Genomic DNA, 27760 nt, shown 5'->3' with positions numbered 1-27760 from the left:
TGCAGCATATTGGAATCATTAAGCAGTCCCTCCAGAAAAACGTGATTATGCGATCGCATAATTCAATGCATAATCAGCCAAAGTCCGCATATTTATGCATTACGCATTCTTTCAAAAACGCCGCATAAATTGCCGATTTCCACGCAAAATATGCGGGGCTTGCATGATTTCATAATCCCCGCATTTGCGTTGCAAAAAAGTCACATATATCTTAGCAGAAAGTTTAAAAATGTTGCGTTTACTTCACACGAGCAGCCATTTTCCCCTGTTGCCATGGGAACGTTATGAAGTGACGTAATTACGCGACGTGAACATCATCGAAAAGCTGCAAACCCCGCGATGAAGCCATAATGAAACTGCAGTTTTTGCAAGTTCCCGCAATTTCATCTCCGCATTTTTCTGGAAGGACTGATTAAGGGTTTCATAACTATTTTTTAGAACCAAAGCTATTGTGACAGCTCATATCTTTAATTGTAACCCAAGTTAAGCTGTATTTTCATTAAATCTGATTAAGTAGTTTTCTAGTTTTTTTTTTTTTTTCATTAAATCAATGTTTGCAACAAAACTCAACTACTCTTTATTCTACTAACCTTTTTCATCAGTTGTTTGTGATGTACTCTGCTGCAAGGAAAAAAAATAATTTCCATGGTAAAATACTGTGACTATGTGCTCATCTGTGTGTTTTCCCCAATTTTGCTTCTGTGAAATGATGCCTCTGGTGACACAATATCCCTTTTCCAAGCCTGTTTACTCATCTATCCTCAGCCAGTAGAGCCAAAAAAGGAGGAAGGAGAGCATTCTGTGAGACAGACTAGGATTGGATAGGAAGACACACAGCTGATAGGATAATCAAAGAAAATGGAGAAAGGAAACGTGGTAGAAAGCGACAGGTTATGTGGGAGTGGTAGTGATATTTTACAGAGACCCTTTCTACATTCTACATCTACACTTCTGGCACCCTAGAAAACGTGGTTGTTCCACTCAGCTGTCTGTTACACACACACACACACACACACACACACACACACACACACACACACAGGGAGAAAAGGAAAGAGTGAGAGAGTTGCAGAGAAAGGCATACTCATAGAGCTCCTAGCAAACGCTGATAAGCTGAGTGCTGTATGTACCCTTGAAAAAGCTCTTTCCAATACACAAACATCCATGCGTTTCGGTCAGCGAGTTGTTTCTCTAATGTCAGAGGGCAAAAATATACACATGTATCTGTAAAGGGTGGGCCTGTGTTTGTATGCCTGCTGTTTAGTCATGTTACACTAAGAGCCCTACGTCTTGTCTTGTCTGCCTGTGAAACCTTTTCAGCTGAACTGTGAGTAATGGCTAACAGGCAGCTGTGACAGATGTCAGCACAGCTTCATAGGGTTAATCAGTAGCAGCTTATATTGTTGAGATTGAGGCATCATCACAACTTATCATATCTGTTTCAGGACAGTTTTTACTTTGGGTTCTCACAGCTTAGACTTTTCCTTTGCTTATTAGTCCTCTTCAGTCATAATAACATAGTTGTGCTTCAACCCAACTCATTACGTCTTGTGCTGTACAGTATTTTTATCTGAAAAAGTGTCACTGTGGAGGTGCTGTAAGAAAACCATGTTTAAATGCAGGACAGTTACAGAGATGTGTAAACTCACTGTATAAATATTAACAATGTTTACAGCACAGACAACCAGGCCTTAGAGGAAAAGTTCAACATTGTGTGAAATAGGCGTATTCTCACTCCTGCCGGGAGTTGGATGAAAAGATTGATACAACTCACATATCTGGATACTAAATATGACAGCTAAGTTAGCTCAAACACTAGAAACAGGGAAGCAGCTAGCCTAGCCTAGCCTAGTCTAAAGGTAACAAAATGTGCCTGCCAGTACTTTTTAAAATGTACTTATAAATATGTTTTTTGTTTCTTTAATGCTTACAAAAAAACCTGGCAATTGTGCTAAGCAAACTTAGCCGGCTGCTGGTGGTAGAATTATAAGGGGCTTTCCGACCGGAGGGACTTTTGCAGTTCTTAGAACTAAACGTTCCTAGAACACTTTATTCGTCATGTTCCGTCAATAAACATTTTGGGATTTTTAAGTTCCTCTGGCCACAGTAGCGTACTTTTTTAGCTCCTACTTAAGAGCAGGGTCTTTTCCCTTTTCCCTTTTCCTAGGTGTACTTGATTGGTCGAACTTCCCAGTCACGCCCACTGCCAACTCGGAACTTGCAGACAGAGCAACAACCAACAACGGGACATTTTTAACAATTATCACCATCTTATTCATCATTAAATTCACTTCTGACAGCGTGGTAGGCGAGAAATTAACTGTTTAGATTTGGAATATAGGCAGTCTTGCGCGAATTGTTGCCGAATTGACAATTTGCTACAAAGTGTTCGGAGTTGAGAACCTCCATGAAGTGAGGCGACAGCCAGCAAGCGCCTGCCCCGGCCTCTAGCTAGTCGCTCGGCCAGTCATGCTCAGACACCTCGCTGTAAGCTGGTGGTCTCTCAGACCGCTCTTGTAAATAAGAGGCTTTTATTTTGCCGTTGACGGATCGTTTGTTTAAATATCACAACACATGTCCATCATAAGATTAACGGGAACCTGTGGTTAACTGTCTTTTCGGAGTTAAACTCCACAAGCGTGTCCTGCGGCTCGCTGGCCGTCACACACGCGCACACAGTCAGTCACACACACACGCACACACGCATACACACGTCCACAGCGCAGCAGGCAGAGGCGGGGTCTGTTCCGAGTATAATAAAGCCCCGTCTGTGTTGAGCAATACATTACGTGAATTACTACGAGAATGGACGGAATGCTGCTTTGTTGTTGTTGTATGTGGCGCTAAGGTCTAGTGACGATGCTATAAAGACCGTTGCCGTGCTTGCGTCACTCCCTTACCCCTCCTACCAGTCCCTATGGCCACTTGGCCAGTGGGAATGCAAATGGAAAAAAGATTTTGGGGGAGAGTAGTTCTTAGAACTGCTTAGAAGTGTACTTTTCCTCTAAAAAGTACAAGTACTATCCGGTCGGAAAGCACCTATATATACTACTTATGTCTATACAGCACAGAAATGAGAGTGGTATCAATCATCTCATCTAAGTGAATAAGAATGTTTCCCAAAACGTGGAACTATCCCTTAAAAATGTGACAGTGTAGTATTATAGTCTGGTAGTATTCAAGGCTGCTTCATGGCCTCTGGAGGGGGAAGTTGGAACATGGGGGTGTGGGAACTTCCACACATGGCCCACAGAGTATAAAACAGTCACACACATTTCAGACTACACTCTGGCAAACACAAACATCAAAATGGAGATTCATACTCCCATCTCCTCTGTTCAGCTTGTCGTTGTCTACCTACCATGTTCTCTCCTCCCTCCCCATCCATCTATCCCTATCTCCCCACATCCATGTTTATAAGTCTCAGGGGGCCCAGGGGTGAGTCTAGTTAAAGAACATAGCATGCTAATGGCTTGGAAAAGATTTGAATAGAGGGGCGACTGGAAGGCAGCCATAGCTGAAATGACACACACGGACACAAGCACTCTCATTATGCCTGCCCCTCGCTTTATATTTTACGTGCTCACTCTCACACATCTGTGTGTGATTAGATTTTATTTAGACTACTTGTGTTACTCCCAAAAGAGTGTAGTATTGGCTGAAATCCAGAATGAATGGGCCACCTTTATTGTCTGTGGTTCACTCCCATCCATATAACGTTTTTCTTTCTTAGGTATACACATTATTCCTCTGCTGCACAACCTGTGTGTTGTGTCTGCAATAGCATATATAATAAGGATGTATAGTTCTCCTTTATTTTACCATGAAGCTTGATGGTAAAGGGAGTATTTCGAAAGACTATGTCTAGCTGTGGTTGCATACACTGGTTTTGATTTGGGAATCTACATGTCACTTTTACTAAACTCATTTTAAGCTGTAGAAAATCAGTGTGACTCGCTGCTCTGCCCGTAATGTTGCCATACACCAGTGGTTGAACTTAACACCTCCTCTTTTTCTCTGCCTTCAGGACCTGTCCTGCATTGATGACCTCTCCACAAACTCTCTGTTCTCCTCTCCGGCTGACTCCCTGTCGGAGTATGCTGATGCCCAGCCTTTCATCAGCCCAGACAACCTGAACACAGTGCCCACCCTCTGGGACATCAACACTAGTACCACCACCGCACCAGCACAGAGCCAGTTAGAGGTCAGTAACACACACACACACACACACACACACACACACACACACACTGATTACCACACAAATAGTTCATCTTACAACTATTATGTAATGCATACTTGTTTAAATCCGTGCACACACATGTCTTGCACTAGCAAGCAAGGGTCAGATTGTCCCTCTTGCTCTGTAAAACATTACTGCTGTTCTGGCTCTCTGCCACCTATCACTCTGATGGGACTGTCATGGTGTAGGGTTAGTGTTAATTCTTCTGAAAATACAGAACACGGCAACACCATCCACGCTACAACTCTGTTTTAACCCAGGCTTCACTGCAATCTACACACGGGAAAACAATTTTTTTAATTATTTAATTTGATAGTACAAAGGGCAGGGCAGTCATGTGGTACCATGGCTTAACAAGAGATTTTCACCTTTTTTAGCCACCCATTTATTGTGTAATGGATTTAAGCCAATTTGTATCAATTATCTCCTTTGGAAGTAACAATGACTTGCCATGATCAGTTACTGAATGTTTCAACCAAGGCTACTGCTCTGCATCCTCAAATAACCTTGTTTTAACCATTAGATAAATAATGATTTACTGACACCACAATACCAATAAGTCTTTATTTGGCTTTTATGCAGGTATCACTCTTTCTATGAGATAAACAATAATCTTTGTTTTTGTTGAACTGTCCCTTTAAAGAAACTCATTGAAGTGTAGTATTACATGGTCTCCAAGTTGGTCTGAGAAGAGCAACTTTGTTCTTGAGTGTTAATCCTCTATCCCTGCTCGCATTGTCGTTGAGTCCACTTTGAATTAGATGGGTCCAAGGATATCTTGTTGATATGAATCAGAGTACATTTATTTCTCCTGCCTTCTGAAAGCCTTTTGTGTTTTCCTTTTCATTCTGCCATCATTTCATCCATTATGTTGCCCAGACACTCACGGCTTTATCTGCCTTTTGTTGTTGTTGTCACCGCCAGACAACAAATTGCATTTTGTTGAGTGCTGCTCCATCAGACATCCATGAAGTGCCCACACGCTCTCATACACATTCATGTATACACAACACACACATACAGTGATGTATCATGTTTTGTCTGTTACTCTTTTCTTGTGCATTGCCACTGTTTTCATTTGTTTTTGTATTTCTTCATTTTATGTTTTGTTGACAGCTGAATGGCACCAGCAGGTTTCATGGCTTGGCCAGTTTGGATGATATTACTGCTATTATCAGCACCCCACCTTTAGGAGGATTCCAGGTAGCCACACCAACCTCTCCAATCTGATGTTAAAATGAAACCAAACTCTCTAACTAGATGAGCCTAATGGCAGTTGTCAGTAATACACAGATATTCAGTGTATGTTATATGTCTAATGTGCAGCTGTTATTGCCTTGTGTGTTTGCAACACAATATAAGGCTTAATTGTTTTACATAGCAACATAACATGCCACTAATCTAAGACTGAGGGCCGCATTTTGACAGTGCAGTACATGAAGGTAGTAACATGTGATAAGTAAAATTGTAATGGTTGCTCCTTCTTTGGCATCTCTATTACCACAGATGATGAAAACATTGCTGCATGTTGCATGTATTGTACATTCAGCAAATGCACATTGCATAGAGAACAGATCTTATACAATATACTGCATTGCCTCATTTAATAGTCTATGTCAAAAGAAAAGAGACAGTGTAATATTAATGTGTCTGTCAAAATGGGACTCTTTTGCATTTCAAGTTTCTCAGATAACATTAATCTGACTTGCCGGAATATGTAAAGCACTGTTCTTTCTACAGTTGTAAACATGTTGCGAAGCTCTTATACATTCTGCTTCAGCTGGTTTTATACACCGGTAATTTAAGTTTTTCTTTTCTTTCTTTTTTTTTTCTTTTTTTAACCATTACACTGGTTAACATTCTCAGATAAGGAGCTCTAGATGTGCTGTGCTAACCTTTTACTAACTACTACTACTCACCTGCCTTTGACATTTTCAGCTACAGTGTATTTTCTAACTCGTCTTCACATAAGCTGGAACAAGAAGCATAACTCCCAAGTGTGGCTGTTATTATTAATGTGAATTACATTATTGAAATCTCTTTGGTGTTCCCAGCCTCAGAGAACCCAGTCAGCCCCAGAGGAGGAAGAGGATGCTGAGGAAGAGGAGACAGAGGAACTGGGACATGTCGACACATATGCTGAGTACAGACCTTCCAAATGTAGGTCACTAGATAAAATGTCAACATCTAGTTACCGATTATTACATCTACATTTTACTTCTTAATATGGCAACACACTCGTGCATTTTGCAATGAACATGTTTGTAAAACTTTCCCTTCTTTAAACTGTCGTTTTGTTTTTTTCCTCTCTTTAGCCACTATAGGAATTTCTCATCCTGACATAGTGGTGGAGACCAACACGCTATCCAGTGTCCCTCCTCCTGACATCACATACACTTTGTCTATCCCTGAGGCAACTATTAACCGTGGCCTTCTGTCAGCTCTGCAGCTAGAGGCCATCATCTACGCCTGCCAGGTACACACACAGTACATAATGCACTTATTCATTTTGCTTCTATGAATGATTAATGGTTTGATTATGCAGGCATCTTTGTTCATGCATTTGCTCTTTGTGCGTCCTCAGCAACACGAGGTTATCCTTCAGAACAACCAGAGGGCAGGCTTCCTGATTGGAGATGGGGCAGGGGTCGGAAAGGGACGCACCGTGGCAGGAATCATCCTGGAGAATTACCTTAAGGGAAGGAAGAAATCACTATGGTAAGAGAGATAAACAACTCTGGTAGACCTCATAGAGGGGCCAAAAACATCACCAAGTAACTACCACAGTTTCACTGGGTTTCAATTAGGGTTCAAAATTAGCACAATCTAGCAGCCAAATGCTGGTAAAATATGCAATTGGCTGGGTGTTTCGCTCACCAGCCAAAAAAAAAAAAGGTAATCTATTTAGTGGCTGGTAAAATGTGAACATTCGCTAGCCATGGATGAAAAAGTTTATTTTGAACCCTGCTTTCAATAATTGATTTATATGATTGTGTGATGCATGCAGTTAGTTAGTTGGTGCAGAAGCCGTTCAAATTACTGACTTTCCTGCTTCTGCCCTCAGGTTCAGCATATCCAATGACCTGAAATTTGATGCAGAGAGGGATCTCAAAGACATAGATGCTCAGAATATTCCTGTGCATGCCTTAAACAAGGTGAGTCCAGGTGGAATTAGCATGATAAGCTGAGAGAATGAGTTGTTCCTGGCAACTGTTTGAGTTATATGTGCATCCTTGCAGAAAAGGAGACAAGCTATATTTGGCGACAGTGTGGCTCTGTAAATGTTAATACATATCTCACGAATACTCTCCTCTTTCGAATGTTTGATTTGTTATTGTAGATTAAGTATGGAGACACAGCTACCTCAGAAGGAGTCCTGTTTGCGACTTACTCTGCGCTGATTGGAGAGAGCCAGGCAGGAGGGCAGCACCGGACGAGAATTAAACAGATCATAGATTGGTGCAAGCCAGACTTTGACGGAGTTGTATCCTTCCATTTAAACAACCTCACATCCAACAGTTTTCTAACACAAATTAGTGTTCCATGTCTGCGTTGTTTGCCCTTGACTTTTCCCCATTAAAGATTATTTTTGACGAATGCCACAAAGCCAAGAATGCCACATCTACAAAGATGGGAAAGGCAGTGCTTGACCTGCAAAACAAGCTGCCCCGGGCCAGAGTGGTGTATGCCAGTGCCACAGGTAGGCTGACACACAAATAAACACACACTTGTACATGTAATGCATTACAACCAAAGATTTTACAATATTGTTTTTTTCCATCTCTGCCCCAGGTGCCTCTGAGCCAAAGAACATGATCTATATGAGCCGCCTGGGGATCTGGGGTGAGGGCACGCCCTTCAGAGCCTTTGATGACTTCCTGCACGCCATCGAGAAGAGGTTTGTAGGGTGACATGTTGCAGAATTCCCTCAAAAGTGTTCTGTTTTCCGAGAGCCTTTCAATCATGTGGATATGCATCTTCAAATCGTTCTGCTTACTGGAAAATATCTTATAAAGGCAAGACTAGGAGAAGACAAGACACTCCAATTTAAAAAAAATTTTTATTTAGTGGTATTTTAGAAGGCAAACCTATTGCATACAAATTCTCTAAAATATTACAGAAATAGTTTTACAAAAACATTTACATACACAGACACGAACACAACAGGTCCTGTACAAAAGATAATCAGATTAGATAATAATCAGAGTACAAAGCTGCTCCACATACTTATTTACATCCCACCTCAGGTAGTTATCATAGCTAAGAGTTAACATAAGAGCCAAGGGGATATGTATTGCCTAGCTTCTACTATATCAATGAAGGGTTGCCAAGTTTTATAAAACGGAACCACGCAATGTATATAAGTTTTTTCAGTTTTAGGTGCTGCATGACGTCTTTGATTAACATAGTGAAAGTTGGAGGTTGTGCTCATTTCCAGTTCAATAGAATTCCAATTTAACTTTTTAGTATTGCCCCACAGATGTGGGAAAATACCTTACAATCAGTTTGTGGCTATGGCTGGTTGATCCGTGATTGAGTTATGTTGAATAATTTATATGCTCTTTGTAAACAGAGGTGTCGGTGCCATGGAGATTGTTGCCATGGACATGAAAGTGAGCGGGATGTACATTGCCAGGCAGCTTAGCTTCTCAGGGGTGTCTTTCCGCATTGAAGAGATCGCGCTGGACAATGACTTCAAACTGGTCTATAACAAAGCTGCCATACTGGTGAGCATCATGCCTGTGTCTATTATATTTGTGTATGCTTATGGTAAGGTGTGTGAGATAAAAAAACATCTGGAATCTGTGTCCAGTGGGCGGAGGCGTTGCAGGTGTTCATGCGTGCAGCCGATGAGCTGGGCCTGGTCAGCAGGAAGTCTCTCTGGGGGCAGTTCTGGTCGTCTCACCAGCGCTTCTTCAAATACCTCTGTATCGCTGCCAAGGTCCGCTGCCTGGTGGAGCTGGCCCAAAAAGAGCTGCAGGCTGGAAAGGTCAGCACAACACACTCTTGAACACTGAGTCATATAGTATGTATAATCTAGAGGACTATAAATAATCCACAGGACGATCCAAGCAGGAACTGATATTGTATAGATAAGTGGCGATAGCTGCAAGGACAGAATACCCTTTTTTTTTTTTTTTTTTTTTTATAAATTAATGCTGTTTTGAAGCATAATTATGCCAAAACGTTGCTTTGTCTGCATAGGAACAGCAGAGTTTTGGATGTTATCAGTTGAATCTACCAGCAGTATTAAGGTTTTATTTAGCACTTCACAAAGGTTGAGATGAGTGCATTTTGTTTTTTCCACAATCGTGGTATAATAACAACACAATAGAATTGACTTCAGGTAACACAGTAGACCTGTTTGGTTGTTGATGTGTATTTGTTTCACCTCCACCACAGTGCATCGTTATTGGGCTGCAGTCTACTGGAGAGTCCCGAACCAGAGAAGTCCTGGATGAGAATGACGGGCATCTCGACAGATTTGTCTCTGCAGCAGAGTGAGTGAAAAAGGAACATTTTCTCTGTTGGTTTGTTTTGATACTGTATGTTTTTAAGTTAATATGTTTATTTGAAAGAATATTCACTAAAATGTCTTCTCTGGGTTACAGCACTGTCTGAACAGCTAAATGCTCACTCACAACAGCAAGGTTTTTTAGGAAAACGGGAAAGTTTAGCATTTTCCTCCTTCATACCTTTCTCTCATACATTAAACCCTGTATGGAAAGGTTTCTATCTGTTTGCTGGAAGCCATAGTAGTCTGTGGGTTTCTTCCATTTCATTTTGTTGCTTCATTAAACGGCCTAATGATTTGCCAATCTTGAGGAGAACACGTCCTCACCACATACATTCTATAAAGTTATATGTATTCAGGTCATGCCGTTAATGTCGTCACCATTTATCCTCAATTAAACCAAACAATCTCTTCAGTTATTAGCAGCTTTTTAATTATGAAACAGCTCATCCAAGAAAAACAACAACGAGAGGGTAGAGGTGATGAGTGCGCTGCACTTGTTTGACCCTAAACCTCTCACAGCAGACATGTTTGAAGGTTTGGTATATTAGATCACACACAACATGTCTGTCAACACCTGACAGCTTTATAGCTGTCAGCCTTATTATTAAGGCTGATCACTTTGCTGTCAGAATTAAAGTTTCTCTCTCTTTTACTCCTCTTCCTCTTTCCTTTAGGGGAGTGTTCCAGTCTCTTGTAACAAAACATTTCCCTTCAGAGAAACAGAGGAGAGAGAAGGCACCAGGGAATAAGAGAAAACGTAAGTGAACACCATGCAAGCATGTGTACCCTAAATCGTATTAGAACAGTTCACTTCCCATGTTTTTCACTCTTATTATATGCAGCCAGTGCTCAGCTGACATGTCAGGCATTTGCCTTGCAGTCTAAACTAACAGTTAACAAAGTGTTGTGTGTGTGTGTGTGTGTGTGTGTGTGTGTGTGTGTGTGTGTGTGTGTGTGTGTGTGTGTGTGTGTGTGTGTGTGTGTGTGTGTGCGTGCATCTGGTTGATTGCATACCATCTGGCAGCCATGATTCACATTGAAACACAATTTTTCTTGCAATCCGCTTCTATTTCTTGGCCTCTCATTGAATGATACTACAGAAAGTCTTAAGTGTTGAGTGTTGAGCTGTACTTTGTGTTTCTTCATCTAATATCATTTTGTGGCTTCCAACCAGGGAAGCCTAGAGGTCGCCAGCCCAAGGTGCCCAAGCACACCATGGACAGCGGCGGTGTGATCAACATTAGCGATGACAGCAGTAGTGACTCAGATGGCATGGACACGGACTCCAACTCCTCACCAGACTCCCTGCTAGACAATGATGATGTCATCTTTGTTAACCACACTAGCTGCCAGACAGGTAGGGAGAGGTCTCTTTCGTTAGTATGTGTTGTCAGTAGGAATGCAATTTCAACCTTAGCAGTCCCAATCAACATAATAATAATAATAATAAACAGATGCATGTCTAGACAGTGAAACAACCTTCCATGCCCTGTTGTTTTTGTGACTCTTGCCTATCGGGGTTACATGGTTAATGTCTCATCTGCTTTCTATTCACAGCCCGGATAGAGGAGATGAAACAGGGCCTCCTCAATAAAATAGCCATGCTGGGAAAAGAACTACCTCTCAATACCTTGGACGAGCTCATCGATAAGTTTGGAGGACCAGATAAAGTCTCAGAGGTACGTGCCTAAAACACTGAACTAGAAACTCTCTAATGAGCTTAAATGGTACAGGTGGGATTCACGTGTTTCCTCACCATCTAAATCAATGTTCACAAATAAGAGCAACAAATAAACATACATGTTTTTTTAGGGCAAAATGTCTGACAATGTAATGAATATTTTTTTCTGCAGATGACTGGTCGTAAGGGTCGTGTGGTGCGGTGTCTTGATGGCAGCGTCCGGTATGAGTCACGTGCTGAGCAGGGTCTTACCATCGACCACATCAACATCAAGGAGAAAGATCGCTTCATGGGTGCAGAGAAGGTCAGATACGCCAATCAAATAGATATAAATGATGTCTTGCATCTACAAATACATGACTTGGCTGCAAGCAATCTGTGTCTTAAAGAAATGTACTGCTTTATAAACAATGTTCAGTACGATGTTCACCAATACCCAAAACCTCTTTCCTTCAGTTGGTGGCCATCATCTCAGAGGCGGCCAGCTCTGGGATTTCCCTGCAGGCGGACAAGCGAGTGAAAAACCAGAAGCGCAGGGTCCACATGACTTTGGAGCTGCCTTGGAGTGCAGACAGGGCCATTCAGCAATTTGGTGAGTCAGGAAATGTAATCTTACAATGAGTCTTTTAAAAGTAAAGTGAAGTAAATGCTTTGAGAATAAAACACACACAAAACATATTTGTACTTTCCCATTAAAATGTGCCAGGGTACTTTTTTGTAGACAAAATCTTGGGTCTCTCAAGCTAATTTAAAATTGTTGCTGTTTGTTACATGGAACATGTAAGTCAGTATTATTTTCCCTATTCATAACTTTGTTACTATAGCAACAAATGTCAAATACACCTAAAACAAAGTTTGTCTGAAAAATGACTCGTTACTAGGGTTGGGTATCGTTTGGGTTTTTTCCGATACCGGTGCTAAACCGATATTTTTAAAACGGTGCCGGTGCCTGAACCGAAATATATATAATATATTTCTAATGTATATAATATAAAATATTTAAAAAAAAGGAGCACAACATGACAGTTGGCAACATTAAAGAACAGCTTGTTTATTGCTAAGGCCATATGTTCAAAATGAAATGATTGATTAATAATGTAATGACAATAACTAATAACAATGACTTATTTCACCAGTAAATTGCTGTTAAACGACAAAAACAAGCACCAGATGGGAAAAGGGTATTTTACAATAACTTAAAATGCACCACAAGGCTGGCGAGTTTCAAGTGAACGCACCGTCTGTGTTGTTTTTCCGACAACGGCAGCTGCATTCAGACTTTTACGTTACGTCCTGGTGTTGGAATCCTCTACAAGGAAATACAGTCACACTTTACACCGTTTAACGTTAGCTGTCAGCATTTTAACCATTGTGTTTAATCCAGCTACTACCTAACGGTAACGTAGCGTCCCGTGCAGTGATGCTTCTGAAAAAAAAAAGTCAGGCTCCAAAATGAGGCACTGGAATTTTCCTTCTTTTTCGGTCTCGTTACTACCGTTTACGTCGAAGCCGGTGCCCTATTGGCACCACGTTTCGGTACCCAACCCTACTCATTACAACTCATCATATCGTGTAATTTCTTATTAATGGATGTTATTCATCAATGAGTTGCACGTTTGTTGCTTCTGCATTTCATGATGTCACAGGTAGAAAGATGGGCTGGACTCTTTCTCTTTTGTTTTTACGTAAATGCCTGAAACAACATGCAGCAGTTTTTGGGTCACAGGGTATCAGGAATATAAAGAGGAGTAGTTCCTCCTTTAAAGTAAGGAGAGGCTCTCATGTTTAGGCCAAGGATTACCAAATAAGGACATATGTTGTCTTACTGAAACACTGCTGGTAATACAGTATATGGTTGGGGTTGCTTTCAGTTATTCCACATAGTGTACAGTACAAGTCAAAAGTTTGGACACACTTTCCCATTCAAGTGAATGAGGAAGTTTGTCCAAACTTTTGACTGGTACTGTATATATAGGCAAAGATTTAGTAAGTGTCTGCATCCATTATGTATTTTTGTTATGCTTCAACTCACAACACATACACCATCACAGAGGAGTGGATGGATAAATTGTGGAAAGTTTTTTTTTTTTTTTTGGTTGAAAGTTGTTGGCTGTTCAAACAGGGGATCTTCTCTCAGAGTGTAAATATCAGATTTACTTGATATCAGATCTCATTTGATGTTCCAGGTCTTATCATCTCACCAAAAATATCCCCTTCTTACTTTTCTGTTACTAATAATTTACCCATTGTGTGAGTAGATGCAGCCTGTATTACTTGTTTTTGTCTGTCTGGCTGTTGATACCAATAAAGTCTGTTGTAACCAGAGATGTTGCACACAAAGTAGCATAAAGATAAGTTGGTGTGAAATTATTTTCATATCACAAAATGTATATCAACTCATACTACTATTGTGTAATTTCAAACCTTAGGAAATGATTACCTTGTTTGTCAACAATATTTTCAGTCAGTGTTTTCCTTTGGCTAGATTTCTGTTTGACAACAACACCACAATTATGACACTGGGTGCTCATCCATCTTTGTTGTTAAAATTGTATTGTAAAATTATGAATTTTAGCTGTAAGGAATTAACAATGTGCATTGTAAAATGCACTCAGTCCGTAGGCCTCATCTCTCTTACTGTTTTAGTAGTATAAATACTGTCTTTTCTTCGTCTTTCCAGGTCGCACCCATCGGTCCAATCAGGTGACGGCCCCAGAGTACATCTTCCTCATCTCAGAGTTGGCTGGGGAGAGACGTTTTGCCTCCATTGTGGCTAAGAGACTAGAGAGCCTGGTAAATATCATAGCCTTATAGTTGTGTTTGTGTATGGGTGTTGCATTTGCTCTTTTTATTTTGCACAATTCTTCCACATTTACTACATTTTTCCACTTAACTCAGTGAAATCTGTCTCATGGGAAAATAATCCTTTTCATCTTGTTGTCCTTTGGAGTGTGAGAAGAATTGTTCCACTGTAAACGGAGAGGATCTGTGTTTTGTGTTTATTGATCTGCCATTTGCCTTTTCACCCTGGCTTTACCCTCTGTCCTTCCTGTTTCCTGGGGTTTTCCCTAGCCTACAAGCTCTCCACAGGGTCTCTTTTATTGCTGGTTCGCTTAAAAATGGACTTTTCTCCACAAACCTCAAGAGATTCTGGGTCTTTCCCTTCTACAGCTCAATAATGGAAAACTGACTAAGCAGAAAAAGCAAAGGAGCTTGTCTGGATAATTTATAACTCTAATTTTCCATAATTATCAATGCATTTCAGCATATTTATTCGTCGTCATTTATTTCCATGGTGACACAGCATGACAGTTCTTTTGGGAAAACGGCAAGGGGGGTGCTATGGGATGGCGGATCCATTAAGTCGTTCATGTGTTTGCCAGCCATTTTCGGTAAATCTGCATCAAGAATAGGTCTCATCTGTCTGCCTGCCTGCCTGCATGAACCCAATACAATGCAAATGCACACACACACACACACACACACACACACACACACACACACACACAGCATCGCTTCAACTGCTGAATACCTTTGCAACTGGCTGACTCCAGATCAGCAGTGAAGTCATATTTGGCTAAGACATCCCTTTGTTTTGGTATCTCAAGGCATTTTTCCGCGTGGGCAGAGCCAGCAGCTGGCAACAAGACTGATCTGCTGTTGACTTTGCTTCTTCTAAATTTTCCTCCACCTTCCTCGCAGTTCATTTGAAATCTTTAAAGGATGAAAACCACACGGGCTGGGATCTTAAATAAACCCGCACTCAAATTGAAGTTAAGATTGTGGTTGAATAATGTTTCTTCATGCACTGTTGTCTTGTGGTTGTCTTATGTCTGCATCTCTTAAATGTTGTTCGAAGTCCTATTGAGGCACAATGTCAGTAGGCAGTTGAAGAAAAGGTTTCGCTTTACATCTTAACCTCATCTGTTTCCTCTTGATACATTGGGCAGAGACCTGGCTGTGTAGTCACACTGTGTGTGCGCGTTAAAGCTTTCACATGCTGCTGTTTGATAGAGTGAATCTACCTGCATCTAAAGGTGTTTGACCTATTCATATGAGACTACTATCACAGGTTAAATCCCTGTTTGTTTGTTTGTTTGTTTGTTTGTTTTTTACCAGGATTTTTAACTGGACTGTAGTTCTATACACTAGTACACAACCGAGTTTTATCAGACCTAAGCCATTTTCACATACAAATTCCAGACTATGTCCAAGCAATTGGGTCCCGACGTAGTCCGGAGTTTCCCTTTCACACATGTAGCACACAACAGGAGATTGTCCGTGTCGGATGCGTTCTCACTTACCGGAAATACTCTGATGAGGTTTAGACGAGGGGTGGTGCTGGGTGCAGCAGACTGGACATGACACGGATTACAGTGCTTCATTGAGCCGTTCATAATTTGGTCATAAACAACCCAGTCTCCTGCAGTTCCTTGAATTTGTCTGATGATTTCGGCAATGGCCCTTACCGACGGATTGTCGAGATTTTTTGTGCTAAGAAGCTTGCAGGGTAGAGCAGTTGATGTCCGATCCAACTGATTCGGACATTTGCATTCTCAGATACAGCTCTGACGGGTAATGTCTGGATCAGGTGTCAGCACCTTAGGCACGAGTGCCACCATTGGCATGCGGTAGCTCAACAAATGGCACACTAGCAATAAGTGTGCAAGAGAGTATCATGGAAATGTTCCAATCTGCATGCCAAATGACCTTTTTCACAGCCATTGGCAGGAACACAGGCTGTTATTTACGGTAGTTTGGTTGCCTTCTTCATAGAATGCGGTGTGAAGGGGGAAAAAAACACTGCCTGAGCCGGCTCGGTAGATGATGGCAGGCTCAATGCTGATATGGCGCACTGATTAACAAGAAGGTTTTGAAATGGCTCTTCATATTAAAAAGGTTGCAGACCCCTGGTTTAGATAATTTTAGGTTTGTGTGTGAAAGGGACTCTAGTTCTAGATTTCCAGGTAATTAAAAGTGGTGCTTGCAGTGGAGATTTAACATGGCAAACATTCATATGTGGTGTAATTTAAAGTATTTCTGTATTTCATCAAATTATGAAAAGCTAATGCAATAACATACACTTCACAATCATGTTAAATACTGGATCTCTTCTATTTTAAAGAGCAGGATTTATTAATGAGAGGGCTAGAAGTCCACACTGTTATCTACTGTAAGGTTGTAGTAATCCTATGACTGTATAGTACTATCCATATACGTAGTTCATAGTTAACAGATATTATCCCACATCACTTTGTCCATCTGTATTAGTGTGATGATGATCTGCAAGCCTAATACTGCTAATACTTATAATAATACTAATAATAATGTTGCTAATCCACTTTGCAGGGTGCATTGACGCATGGAGACAGAAGAGCCACAGAATCCAGAGACCTGAGCAAGTACAACTTTGAGAACAAGGTAGGCAAATTTACCTTCTGAAAATAAAATTCTGACTTTTTAATGTCAAAACATGATTTTTTTTTTTTTTTAACTTAAACTATTAAAGTTTTTTTTCTCACTTTTAGCAGTATACAGGATTCTAGCAAAGTTGCTGAAGAGCATTTGTGTATACCAATTGCATGTCTCTTTTCTTGCAGTATGGTACCAAGGCTCTTGATAAAATCACCAAAGCAATCCTTGGCCACATAGAGAACAAGGTGCCCCCTCCCAAAGGCTACCCTGGGGGTGATGCCACTTTCTTCAGAGGTATGTTTGAGCTTTGATTGACTGTCAGCTTCTGTAAACCGATAACTTCACCAGCAGAGTTTCCTGTGATTGATCAGTAAAACAACTATGCTTTTCTTTATTTCATTTCAGACATGAAACATGGAATGATGGATGTGGGCATCTTTTGTCGAGAGTCTCGCTTTGGGATCAGTACTGAGAAAGGTAGAGTACCCAAGAGGCATGCAGGCATATTGTATGCCAGTAGACTTAAGATAAATGCGTCGATCCAGGCTACTTACTTCAACATTTCACTTTAGCTGTGTTCTTTCTTTCTGTCAACACAAAATCGGCTGCATTAACTGTTCTGTGCCGTGTCTTTATCCCAGACTGCAGCATCACCAAGTTCTTAAATCGCATCTTGGGCCTGGAGGTCCACAAGCAGAACTATCTCTTCCAGTACTTCACCGACAACTTTGACTATCTAATCGAGAAGGATAAGAAGGAGGGCAAATATGACATGGGAATCCTAGGTATGGAGCTCAAAACACGGCATGGTTTTAGGTTTTAAAATAATGCAATTTTATTTGTGATCCAAAATGTTAATGTTGCGTAACCCCAACCACGAAAAGAAAAAGTAAAAAACTGTTTGAAATATATTGACAGGCTTTTCAAAAACAGCCTAACACTGTATAACAACGTAACTTACAGGATTGATCATTACACTGACAATAGTCTCTGCCCGTTAAATTGGATTGCCATTGGCCCTTAAGGGATTGATTGAGTAATCTGTTGGTTCTCTTGTTCTTTTGTATCTCTGACAGACCTTGCCCCGGGTAACGATGAGATCTATGAGGAAAAGCAGGAAACTTTCTTGACAGTTGGAAACCCTCAGGATGGACAGGTTGTTCTCTATAAGGTAGGCACCTCATAACCTTGTTTCAGGTATATTGTCAGATGGCTTTCTTTAAATATAACGCACATCACTGATTCTCCTGTGTTGTGAGACTCATTACTGTATCAAATCTCGAGATACCCTGCAATGTCTAGGCCTAGTTTTAAAGAAGCCAAAATAAGAATTGTGTTGCACAAACCAAGAACAGATCAGCAATATTGTGTTGCCTACATGTATGTATGTCAGATGATGTAGCCACCACCAGAAGGGCAACCGACAGCCTGGTGAGCATAGGCACATTTACAGGCCCAGGCTAATCTTGAGGCATTGCACTCACAAACCAGAAGGTTAATTCTATGGATAAACATGATACATAAAAAAATGCAAATCTTGTGCTCTCACTTCTTTGAGTTAAATCCAGTAGGGTTTGTAGGAAGCCAATAGAACAAAAACAATGACAAAGTCATGTGATGGCAGCTAAGAAATCTTCGCAGATAGCAAATACCAATGATTATAAATCCATTAAGATTTTCGTGACAAGGTTTGCACTGCTTCATACAAAGATAGTACACCTGGTACAACTGTGAAATGTGTTCCACATGCAGTCCGAGAGGTAACTCAAGTAGCTACCTCTGCACTATATGATGATTGATGTCACTTTGCCAGCAGTAAGGCTGTTATCGCACAGGCTTAGCCCAGGGCTCAGGGGCCTATGTAGACACTAGTGGCAAGTGGGAACAGGTTAATTACCGATATCTTCTGCTTTTAGCTGTCGGCTGCAGGCTAACCTGCATTTGACATTTCAAAGTTGGCAGCCAGGCAGAATGCTGCACAGCAAGGACCAGTTTAGCAAGTATAGAAGGAGACATGCATGACTGTGGTAGACGATGAGTCTTATTCACTTATATGTATGTCTGTGTGTTTTTAAATATATGTCAGAAGTACTTTTGGGTTTCTATGCAAGAGTCTGTTTCACCTTCAGGACAGCAGTGTGTGGTTGCATAGCTGCTTGGTTCCCCCTCATTTACAGCACATGCTTAAGTCTCTGATCCTTTTTGCCCCTGTAGATCAGTGTGGACAGAGGCATGCCCTGGGAGGAGGCCTTCAACAGGTCACTGAAGCTCAGCGGCCCTGACGAGGGATTCTACCTGTCCCTGAAGGTGAGACCATGTTATAATTAGCCAACTAAACCCGTGGTCTGCTGTAAAAGGCACTGTATGTATATGTTTTATTAGTTAATACAAACCTCACTGAATAACAATCAAAGATTTTATTAGTCTCTAAGATAATAAGTCACTCTCTGCATGGCCTCTCCACAGCTGCGAGGTAACCACCCATGTGTGCTGCTAGCTGAGCAAGGAAGAGGCAAGCACCTGATTGTCTACAAGCCTAATATTGGCAAGCAGACCCATCCCGAGAGCCTGGACAACCTGCAGCAGCGTTACCGGAAGGTAATGTGGATGAATCAGTTGGGCTTATAGTTGTGTCTGTATATTGGTGTCTATATACTAAATAATGTCTCCACCCAGCAGGAAAATTTTTTTTTTTACTTTCATCTTAATATTATAAAGTTTTGTGTTATAGCATGTTTTTTTTAAGCAGACAATGAAAAGGTCTACAAATAAAAATGTATAAAAACATTTTCTGGTTATGTAGAAGGTTTGACTAAAGACAAAGCTGGACATTTTCAGGACTGACATTTTCCTCCCATCTGCAATTGCTATTTGGAGTATATATGGAGTCTGATGCCCCTTTGTGGTCATGGAAGAGTACTGAACCAGGCAATGTTCAAGGAAATGCTCAGTATATGACAATGGAAATAATACAGTTCCTTTATATGTATGTTGTTTATTAAAGCTGTACCTGTTTCCCTGCTTTGACAATAATAATAAACAATATCAAACTATGCTCTGACCTTTGGTCTAAAATTAAAGACACCCCTTTATTACTAAAGCTTCTATGTTGGTAAAGATGTATTTCTAAAGCTGTGTAATGGTGTCATATCAGACTGTGGAGTTCTTTGCTGATTTTAGTGTTGTACATTTCCTTTTCCAGTCGACTCCGGAAGAAGCCAGGGACAGCTGGGAGAACCAGTTCACCTTCTCCTTCAAGAAGTGTAGTCATGCCAACTGGTAAGTAGGAATCCACAATGTCCCTTGGGATTAATGGCTCAGTGCATCCAATCAGGCTGGAACTCATTAGGATTTAGTCAGGGTGGTTTAGGGTCAGATGCCATTCCCAGGGATTTGCAGATCACCTGAGAACTAGTCGTGAAGAAATAACTTGCAAGTCTCACATGTGCCCTCGTCACCAGATGACCAGTGAACTGTGTTTAAATGCTAGGATTGGAGCCGTCGAACAGTCAGTCCCTCAACCTGCCATACAGTTTTCCTCAAAGAGGGATATGGAAGGAACTTGTGTGCTCTTTGTGTTGTCTGCATAAAACATTTGACTTTTGTTTTCCTGTCCTTTCCCTAGGAATGGGAAGTGTAAGAAAATAGAAGAAGGTCAGGAGTGTTTGCAGGGCATGCGCCTCCGTCAGTACCACATGCTGTGTGGTGCTCTGTTGCGTGTGTGGAAGCGCGTATCCGATGTGGTGTCTGACATCACCAGCTCCAGCATCCTGCAGATTGTCCGCCTTAAAACCAAACAACATAACAAGCAAGTCGGTTAGTACACCCCCCGCCCCCGATGCAAGTCATATGCAGTTTACTAAGACATTGCACATTTTTACTGGTGGTTAGAATATCTTTCACACTTTACAGTGGTAATAATAAGCTTTAAACATTGATAAAACCGAAGAGGAAGTTTTAAAGTGTGCATTTAAATTACCAGATGTCAGTTAGTTGTTTTGATTGTTAAATATGACGCTGACACTTCTTACTGACAAATTAAGGAATCAAAATTGTCGCTCACACTTCTCATTTCTATGAACTTTTGAGTAATACATTGATGCTAACTGACATTTGTTAGTTATTCGGCCAGATACACAGAACATTTTGCAGTTCAGCTTGGCAACCACGTGTCGCAACCACGACACATCCACGACCACAACAGCATAAAGATAAAAAAAAAAAGAAGAAGACAAATACACTGTAGAAAATATGTATTTTTAGAATCATAAAATGGAGAAGGCATCACAGAGGCACTTTGAAAAGTGTTTAGTTAACAATTATTCAGTAAAGTCTTTGAGTATTTACCTCACTAATACCTGTGGCATGACCATGTTCCTCATCTCTCCCAGGTATCAAGATTCCAGAAAACTGCGTGGCCCGTGTGCGCGAGGAGCTGTTGCAAATGGACGAGGAGGTGAAGCGGAGACGAAAGGAGAGGGAGCAGCAGGCCGCGGATCTGCGGCTGGTTGAGGAGCGCAATCGTAAAATGGAGCAGGAGAACAAACACCTCCTGGCAAATCTGTTCAACCCGAAACCCATGCTTAACCACTCCCTCGTTCGGTCTCTCCCCCAGAATCAGATCTCTCAGCAACAGAGACTGCAAGCCCAAACCCAGTCCCCTTTACAGCAGCCCTCCCAGAACTTACCCCTGTTGTCCTTACAGAGAAATCCCAGCCAAACCCAGCAAAGGACCCACATCTGGCCCAACAATTCCACCACCACCAGCCAGGGCCCTGTCCCCAACACGGTTAGCATCCGCTCCAATTTCTCACAGTTTTACCCCCAGTCCTTTGTAACCCCTTTTCAACAGCCGAAGAACCCACCACGGCCACTCCATCAGACCACACTGTCTTCCAAGAATCCCCTGGATGAGATCTTGGACCTGACTGTGAGCTCGCCATCTCCCTCCCCGGACAGCACAGAGGGCGGACTGCATCTGGACCGTCTAGGGGTACACACCGCATTCGGAGATGACTTTAACCTGGAGTCTCTGATCTCTCAGACTGCACCGAATGGCCAGCAGGCCGCACCAGTACAGCAGCCTATTTTGCTACAGCAGCCGCCGCAGCAGCAGCAGCATCTGCAGGCAACACAGCAGCAGAACCACAGCCTGCTCGCCAATAACCAAGACTTACTAGATTTATTTGACCTGCCCCTTTCTCCCCAGATGCCCACACAGAAAGCCAGCCCTTCGCCCTCTACCTCCTCCTGCTCTTCCTCCACGTCCTCCACCTCAAACAACCTGGCTTCACACGTCTCCGCCGGCCTCCTGCCCGCATCCACCCTCATCCCAACATCGTCCTCCTCTTCTCTCTTCTCCAGCCCGTCCTCGTCCTCCTCTTTGTTTTCCAATTCTTCCCCTCACTTCTCCTCCAACTATCTCCTCCCTCAGTCAGACTCGCTGTCCTTACCCAACGGCCACTCCGGCACTCTAGACGTTCGCGAGGCTCTGAACAGCATGCTACAGCGCGGTCTGGACCGGACGTCTGTCATTAGGTACCGGCAAGAAGACTCAGAGCTTTAACAGCAACAGCTCGTCTGGACTTTGTTTTCCTTTTAGGTAATTTTTTTGTTTTGTCTTTTAAAGCAGATTGTCTTGTTTGCTGCTGTCTATGATCGCACCCACGGACCTACTCCCTCTCCCCTCAGGGCCTATAGTCACATCACTGCCTGTCCTGCACTCGGCTCACGCTTCTCTTTATCCACCTGTAGCGTTCACCTGCTTGAGGCTGTTTAGGCGATAGCAGGCTCCATCAATATCAGATTTCTCCACAGTGAAAGGCAGCTGTGAAAAAAAAGTGGAAACCAACAACCGTGATAACTGTATTTTATTGAATATACGAGCTGTCAAACAAACAACAAAAGCTCATTCATCGAGGTTTGGAAATCTTTAATAAGCCTCCCCGCTGCTGATTTTACGAGGTATGATTGGTGAAGTTGCTGGAAGCTCTGAATGCCTTTTCACCAGTTAAAACCACATCTTTAGACTTTGCTTTACTGCTACTTCGCTTCATGGCCGTTTGTCTTGACTAAAACAAGGCTGTATGCAAGGCTTGGTTTGAGTGAAACAAAAGATAGCGTTGAACTGGAAGATGAGGAAAAAAAAAACCCAGATGAAATCTTTTAGCTGATAAGCCATGAAATGCCTCAGTTTTCATTTTTTTCTTCTACATGCTCCCTCTTGTTTCTCTCCCTGCTTGTATGAACACTAGTGTGAGGAAAAAGGGAGAGGAAGAGCAGTCTGCTGTTGCAAACAGTGCCTTTGGAGAAATCTTTAAATGCAGTCTTTAAAAATCCATGTAGCCTAATGTATAGATTTGTACTCTTAAGCGTTGGTTATTCATTTTAATTTAAACCTGGTATATTTGTATTTAACTTTTAGCCCCCTCAGTCAGTCAGTCAGTCGTTTGTGTTACACTATGGTGGTGGGTTTCAGGAAGAAGCCTCCGTTTAAGCCTGTATGTGCTCGTATGATTGTCTGTGTGGACTTGTCCTTTTTTCTGTGTTCTTCTGTCCCCGTTGATATGACAATGTGCTTTTATTATTGAGCAGCATGGATAGAAATTGTGTCCAAAAATTTTATCTCCCTATTTTTTTTTTTTAGTTTAAGCTGACGATAACATTTAGTGTGACTCCTGGTTTTGATCTGATTTTGAATTTCTCAGGAACGTCTCGAATGCTTTGCTGTTGGTGTCATTTTGACCAACAAACATATAAAAAAAAAAATGTGTTTTCAAGTCAGTGGATAACAAAGCATTTCAAGGTTTTATTGTCTTGAGGTCTGAAAAGCTGTTGTTTTTCAACAAAATCCTCCATTTTTTTTTTTTTAATAGCAGCAAGTCCGAGACAAATTTCTCATTAAATGTGTTTCCATTTCAGGCGTCAAGGCTACAAAAACATTTGAAACGTGCAGATTTGCGATTTTCACTGTGTATGATAGTGCATATTTAAAAACCTGTGAGATCTGGCAATCTTTGTGTGAAAACGATGCACTGTAGTTGGTTCGTGACAAAATGCCGGGATAAGTTCAAGTGATCAAAAAGCAATAAAACCATATTCTACATTTGTTGTGAAACAGACATGCCTAAGTACTGTTTACGCTCAACAGGCAAAGCTTTGTGGTTACCTTTGCATGGTATGAATCTTCTTATTTCTGTTGTGCTTCATAGTCTTTTAGTTCAACTGATTCTGAAATGCTTACAACCTTTGTATAGTAAGTTTTCACGGGATGAACGCAATGCGTTCTTGATGTTTTAGTCATCGTTATTATAAAAGTTATTGTTATTTATATTTAAGGGATATTTAGATTTTAGATATGTTATCCTGCTTATTAGAATAGTTAACATGTTTGGTCAGGGAAGTTTCTAGTTTTCAAGATTACTATAAAACAAATTCTATTATAACCTGCCACCAAATAAGATTGCACTGTTCTGTACTGCTGTACAGTGTCTGGATTTATTTCTGCTCATTTCAGTTTTGCTTTTCTCAAGTAGAATTGTTTCTCCAACTCGTAGACCTTTTTGTCAGGCCTTCAGTTTGCAGAGAGATACCAAAGTATTCCACAGACACCCCTAAAGTTACTGGCTCTAAGATAGCAGACCTTTTTATCAATCTCAGGAAGAAACCTACAAGAGGTGTAACGGCGGGGCGTTAGCAGAAATATATCATTTCCCCTTACAACAGTGGTGAAACTATCCAGTACATGTGCTATTTTGTTCTTAACTCTGTGCTGTGACACTTGCTGTATTTATGTTTTAGACTTAATGTAATGGGTTTGTTGTTTGTCCTTGTGAACATGTCAGTGATTCTAAATGTTTATGCCTTCTTAGGGCAAAGAGCAAAGGCTGTTTCTTTTTAAGAAACATTATTTTTCTGTGGACCGTTTTTAATTTTCATTTGTGTTGGACATTTAATTCATGTTAAAACTGACAGATCTTTTGAGTCGATTCGCACCTGGATTATACTGATATGTGCAATTGATCTGTCCAAGCCTTCACCTCTCCCTCAGTGTAACAGATGTTTAGGTTTAGACTCACAGTATCTCCGATTCTTGTAAACACTTTTTTTTTCTTTTTCTTTTTATTAGCAGACCACAGCATGTCTTTTCTGGTACCCTCGATAATTTTGCTTTAAATATTCCTCATCAGGCACATTCCGAGACATCAGTCTGCAGTAGACTTGCCTTTGTTTTTGTTTTATAGCCACACAAATAAAGCTTTATGCATTTGAGGGATATGGACCGCATTTAAGGAAAAAAAAGCTTTTTTTTTTTTTTTTTTAAGATTTGTAGAAACAGTATAGTTTTAACGTTTTATTATCATTTTGCACTAAGAATGGCATAATCAAGTTACTGTTCTCTTGTGGGTTATGATTGAGCGTTGCAAGCTTTTTGTTGTTTTTTCTGATCTTTGATGGATAGCTCTGTGTATACTGTAACCATCTTTCCTGTTTCTCCACCGTTTGCATATTACATACATGTTATCACTCTCAAAATAATTTATTGCTAACAAAAAAATGAAACAAAAAACATGCTACTGATTGTATGTATTTTTAAACAAAGCCTATTTTTTCTGTAAAAAACAAACAAAAAAAACTGTGTTCAGCACTTTTATTCTGGGTTGTGCTTTTGTTTTCTATATATTTATAATTTAGATCCAAATGTATATATTGTAAAATTTGTGCCTTTCGACTAATTCTTTAAAAAAAAGTTTTCTACTCATTAAAGGAAGGACTATATGAAATTGCAATCTTAACTTTGTAAACAAATAAAAACTTGAAGATTGCTGAAACTGAGTCTTTTGATCATCAGGGATAGTGCTGGGCACTATATTGATATTATATTGATATCATGATATGAGACTAGATATCGTCTTAGATTTTGGATATCGTAATATCGTGATATGACATAAGTGTTGTCTTCTACTGGTTTTAAAGGCTGCATTACAGTAAAGTGATGTCATTTTCTGGACTTACCAGACTGTTCTAGCTGTTCTAGTATTTGCCTTTACCCACTTAGACATTATATCCACATTGATGATTATTTATCAAAACTCTAATTGTGTAAATATTTTGTGAAAGCACCAATAGTCAACACTACAATATCGCTGCGGTATCGATATCGAGATATTTGGTCAAAAATATCGTGATATTTGATTTTCTTCATATCTCCCAGCCCTAATCAGGAATGTCCCTATTCTTCCCCGCCCAGTTTAGGAAAAGGCCTTACTGTAGTCCTGGAGGTTCACAGTGGGTTCATGTAGGAAGAGGCAGCATGTGTGACATCACCCCTCATTTATTTAAACTAGTAACATAAAGAAAATAAACTGAATAGATTAAATAGAGCAGAAAGAAAAAGTGAAGGCACAACTGTTACTCTTCAAACATCTGCACTCAGCAGCCAACCACAAACTTTAAGTTCACACAAAATGTGAACGTAAATGTCACAGTTAAGGATAAATTACCGAACGTGGCTACCAGACACAGTCCTTTATAAGCCCCTGTGTGAAGGGCTGTTAATATTATTTTGTGCTGGAGTGTGTGTGTGTGTGTGTGTGTGTGTGTGTGTGTGTGTGTGGGGGGGGGGGGGGTTTAATAAAGTCCTGCATTCAACATTTAAAAAGATCTTAAGTACCAAAACCAAATGTATTCATTAGAGGGAATGGCCCATTTCAGAATAATAATTAGTACAATTATTTATTTATGCAATAATGTGTATCATTTTAATTAGCCTACTTTATAAACGGCTGGGTAGCTTGTGAATTTCAAGAATCAACAATCGTATATTAACCTATAATGTAGAGTAGAAGTATAAAGTAGCAGAAAGGGAAAATACTCAAGTTCAAGTACCTCAAAAGTGTGCTTGACGGAGGACCTAAATGTAGTTACTTTCCACCACTGGCCTAGGGCCCCATCATCTTGAAATCTGACGCAATACACTGACGCTGCACATCATTTTGAACACTTTTACAGTTCTGCTGTAGTGTAGACTATCTGCACAGTTCTCTGGTGCTCTTTGTGAAAATGTATTTAAATCTCAAGTTCCCTTCACATAACAATAAAGCCCAGGGGGGTAATATGTAATTTAATCATCATAAAATAAAATTTAGCGGTTTTACGGTATAATTTGTAAAGTCAAGACCGCCCATTATATGTTACTACCTTTGTTTTCAAAGCAAAACAAGCTCAAAATTAGCATTTGTGACAATTACATAAAACGCACAGCCGAGCCTGAGACATATTTGTGTTCCATTAATGTTACACAAGCGAAATATTTCTCTTATCGCAACCAAAACTGGGTGGATGAATTATGGGATGCGGGGGGGGACGACGACTGGGTGGAGGATTATTTATGAGAAGGACCAACTTCCTGTCTTTTTTTTTTTTTTTAAACTTTATTTCAAAACGTAGATTACAAAGGTTCAGTCATTGCAATGTATATACAAATAAAATACAAAAATATATACAAACTATAATATCGAGGTAAAAATGAAAATAATAAACTAAACAAAAGGAAATAAAAATACAAAGAGGACAGACTTCCAGAAATCAATAGTGTAGACAGCAGGAGTATTTAAACAAATAAATTGGAGTAGACATCAGATATTAATATAGCTTTCTTATTGGATACCAACTTAAGAGACTCAAAGTACATGTCAAATTCAACCTGGAATAATTTGAAGCATGGTTTTGAACTAGAAAATTTAGCCTTATGAATATGAAACTTACCTAGTAAAATAAAGAGATTTACAATATTACATAACTTTCTATCTTTACTTTCAAAATAAGTAATAATATGTTTCCCTTCAAGTGTGATTGAATGTTTTGTTTTAGATACCATATAATCTTCAAAGCTTTTCCAAAA

The 27760-nt window shown here is 40.5% G+C and overlaps 1 protein-coding gene across 4 annotated transcripts in view; it reads left to right on the top strand.

Moving 5' to 3' along the window:
* si:ch73-63e15.2 (protein strawberry notch homolog 2) overlaps window positions 1-25033 on the top strand; it is a 76581-nt gene extending 51548 nt beyond the window's left edge. For 3 of the 4 annotated variants that reach the window (XM_031318333.2, XM_031318336.2, XM_031318337.2), the window contains 28 exons: window positions 4028-4204; window positions 5360-5446; window positions 6298-6403; window positions 6559-6719; window positions 6828-6961; window positions 7308-7398; window positions 7584-7727; window positions 7826-7943; window positions 8036-8141; window positions 8817-8970; window positions 9057-9233; window positions 9647-9744; window positions 10436-10518; window positions 10936-11118; window positions 11319-11440; window positions 11615-11746; window positions 11899-12034; window positions 14123-14235; window positions 16792-16863; window positions 17043-17151; window positions 17263-17334; window positions 17499-17642; window positions 17934-18028; window positions 19072-19164; window positions 19324-19455; window positions 20060-20136; window positions 20483-20673; window positions 21249-25033. In XM_031318333.2, the coding sequence (XP_031174193.1) occupies window positions 4028-4204; window positions 5360-5446; window positions 6298-6403; window positions 6559-6719; window positions 6828-6961; window positions 7308-7398; window positions 7584-7727; window positions 7826-7943; window positions 8036-8141; window positions 8817-8970; window positions 9057-9233; window positions 9647-9744; window positions 10436-10518; window positions 10936-11118; window positions 11319-11440; window positions 11615-11746; window positions 11899-12034; window positions 14123-14235; window positions 16792-16863; window positions 17043-17151; window positions 17263-17334; window positions 17499-17642; window positions 17934-18028; window positions 19072-19164; window positions 19324-19455; window positions 20060-20136; window positions 20483-20673; window positions 21249-22423 (4482 nt within the window). In that variant the 3' untranslated portion in view covers window positions 22424-25033. The remainder of the gene's footprint in view (window positions 1-4027; window positions 4205-5359; window positions 5447-6297; window positions 6404-6558; window positions 6720-6827; window positions 6962-7307; window positions 7399-7583; window positions 7728-7825; window positions 7944-8035; window positions 8142-8816; window positions 8971-9056; window positions 9234-9646; window positions 9745-10435; window positions 10519-10935; window positions 11119-11318; window positions 11441-11614; window positions 11747-11898; window positions 12035-14122; window positions 14236-16791; window positions 16864-17042; window positions 17152-17262; window positions 17335-17498; window positions 17643-17933; window positions 18029-19071; window positions 19165-19323; window positions 19456-20059; window positions 20137-20482; window positions 20674-21248) is intronic. The other variant, XM_031318335.2, reaches the window with a different exon arrangement.
* Window positions 25034-27760: the final 2727 nt, after the last annotated feature.

This window comes from Sander lucioperca, chromosome 11 (genome assembly GCF_008315115.2).
Source record: "Sander lucioperca isolate FBNREF2018 chromosome 11, SLUC_FBN_1.2, whole genome shotgun sequence".
Classification (NCBI taxonomy): Eukaryota; Metazoa; Chordata; class Actinopteri; order Perciformes; family Percidae; genus Sander; species Sander lucioperca.
This window is presented reverse-complemented; position numbering and strand designations above follow the sequence as displayed.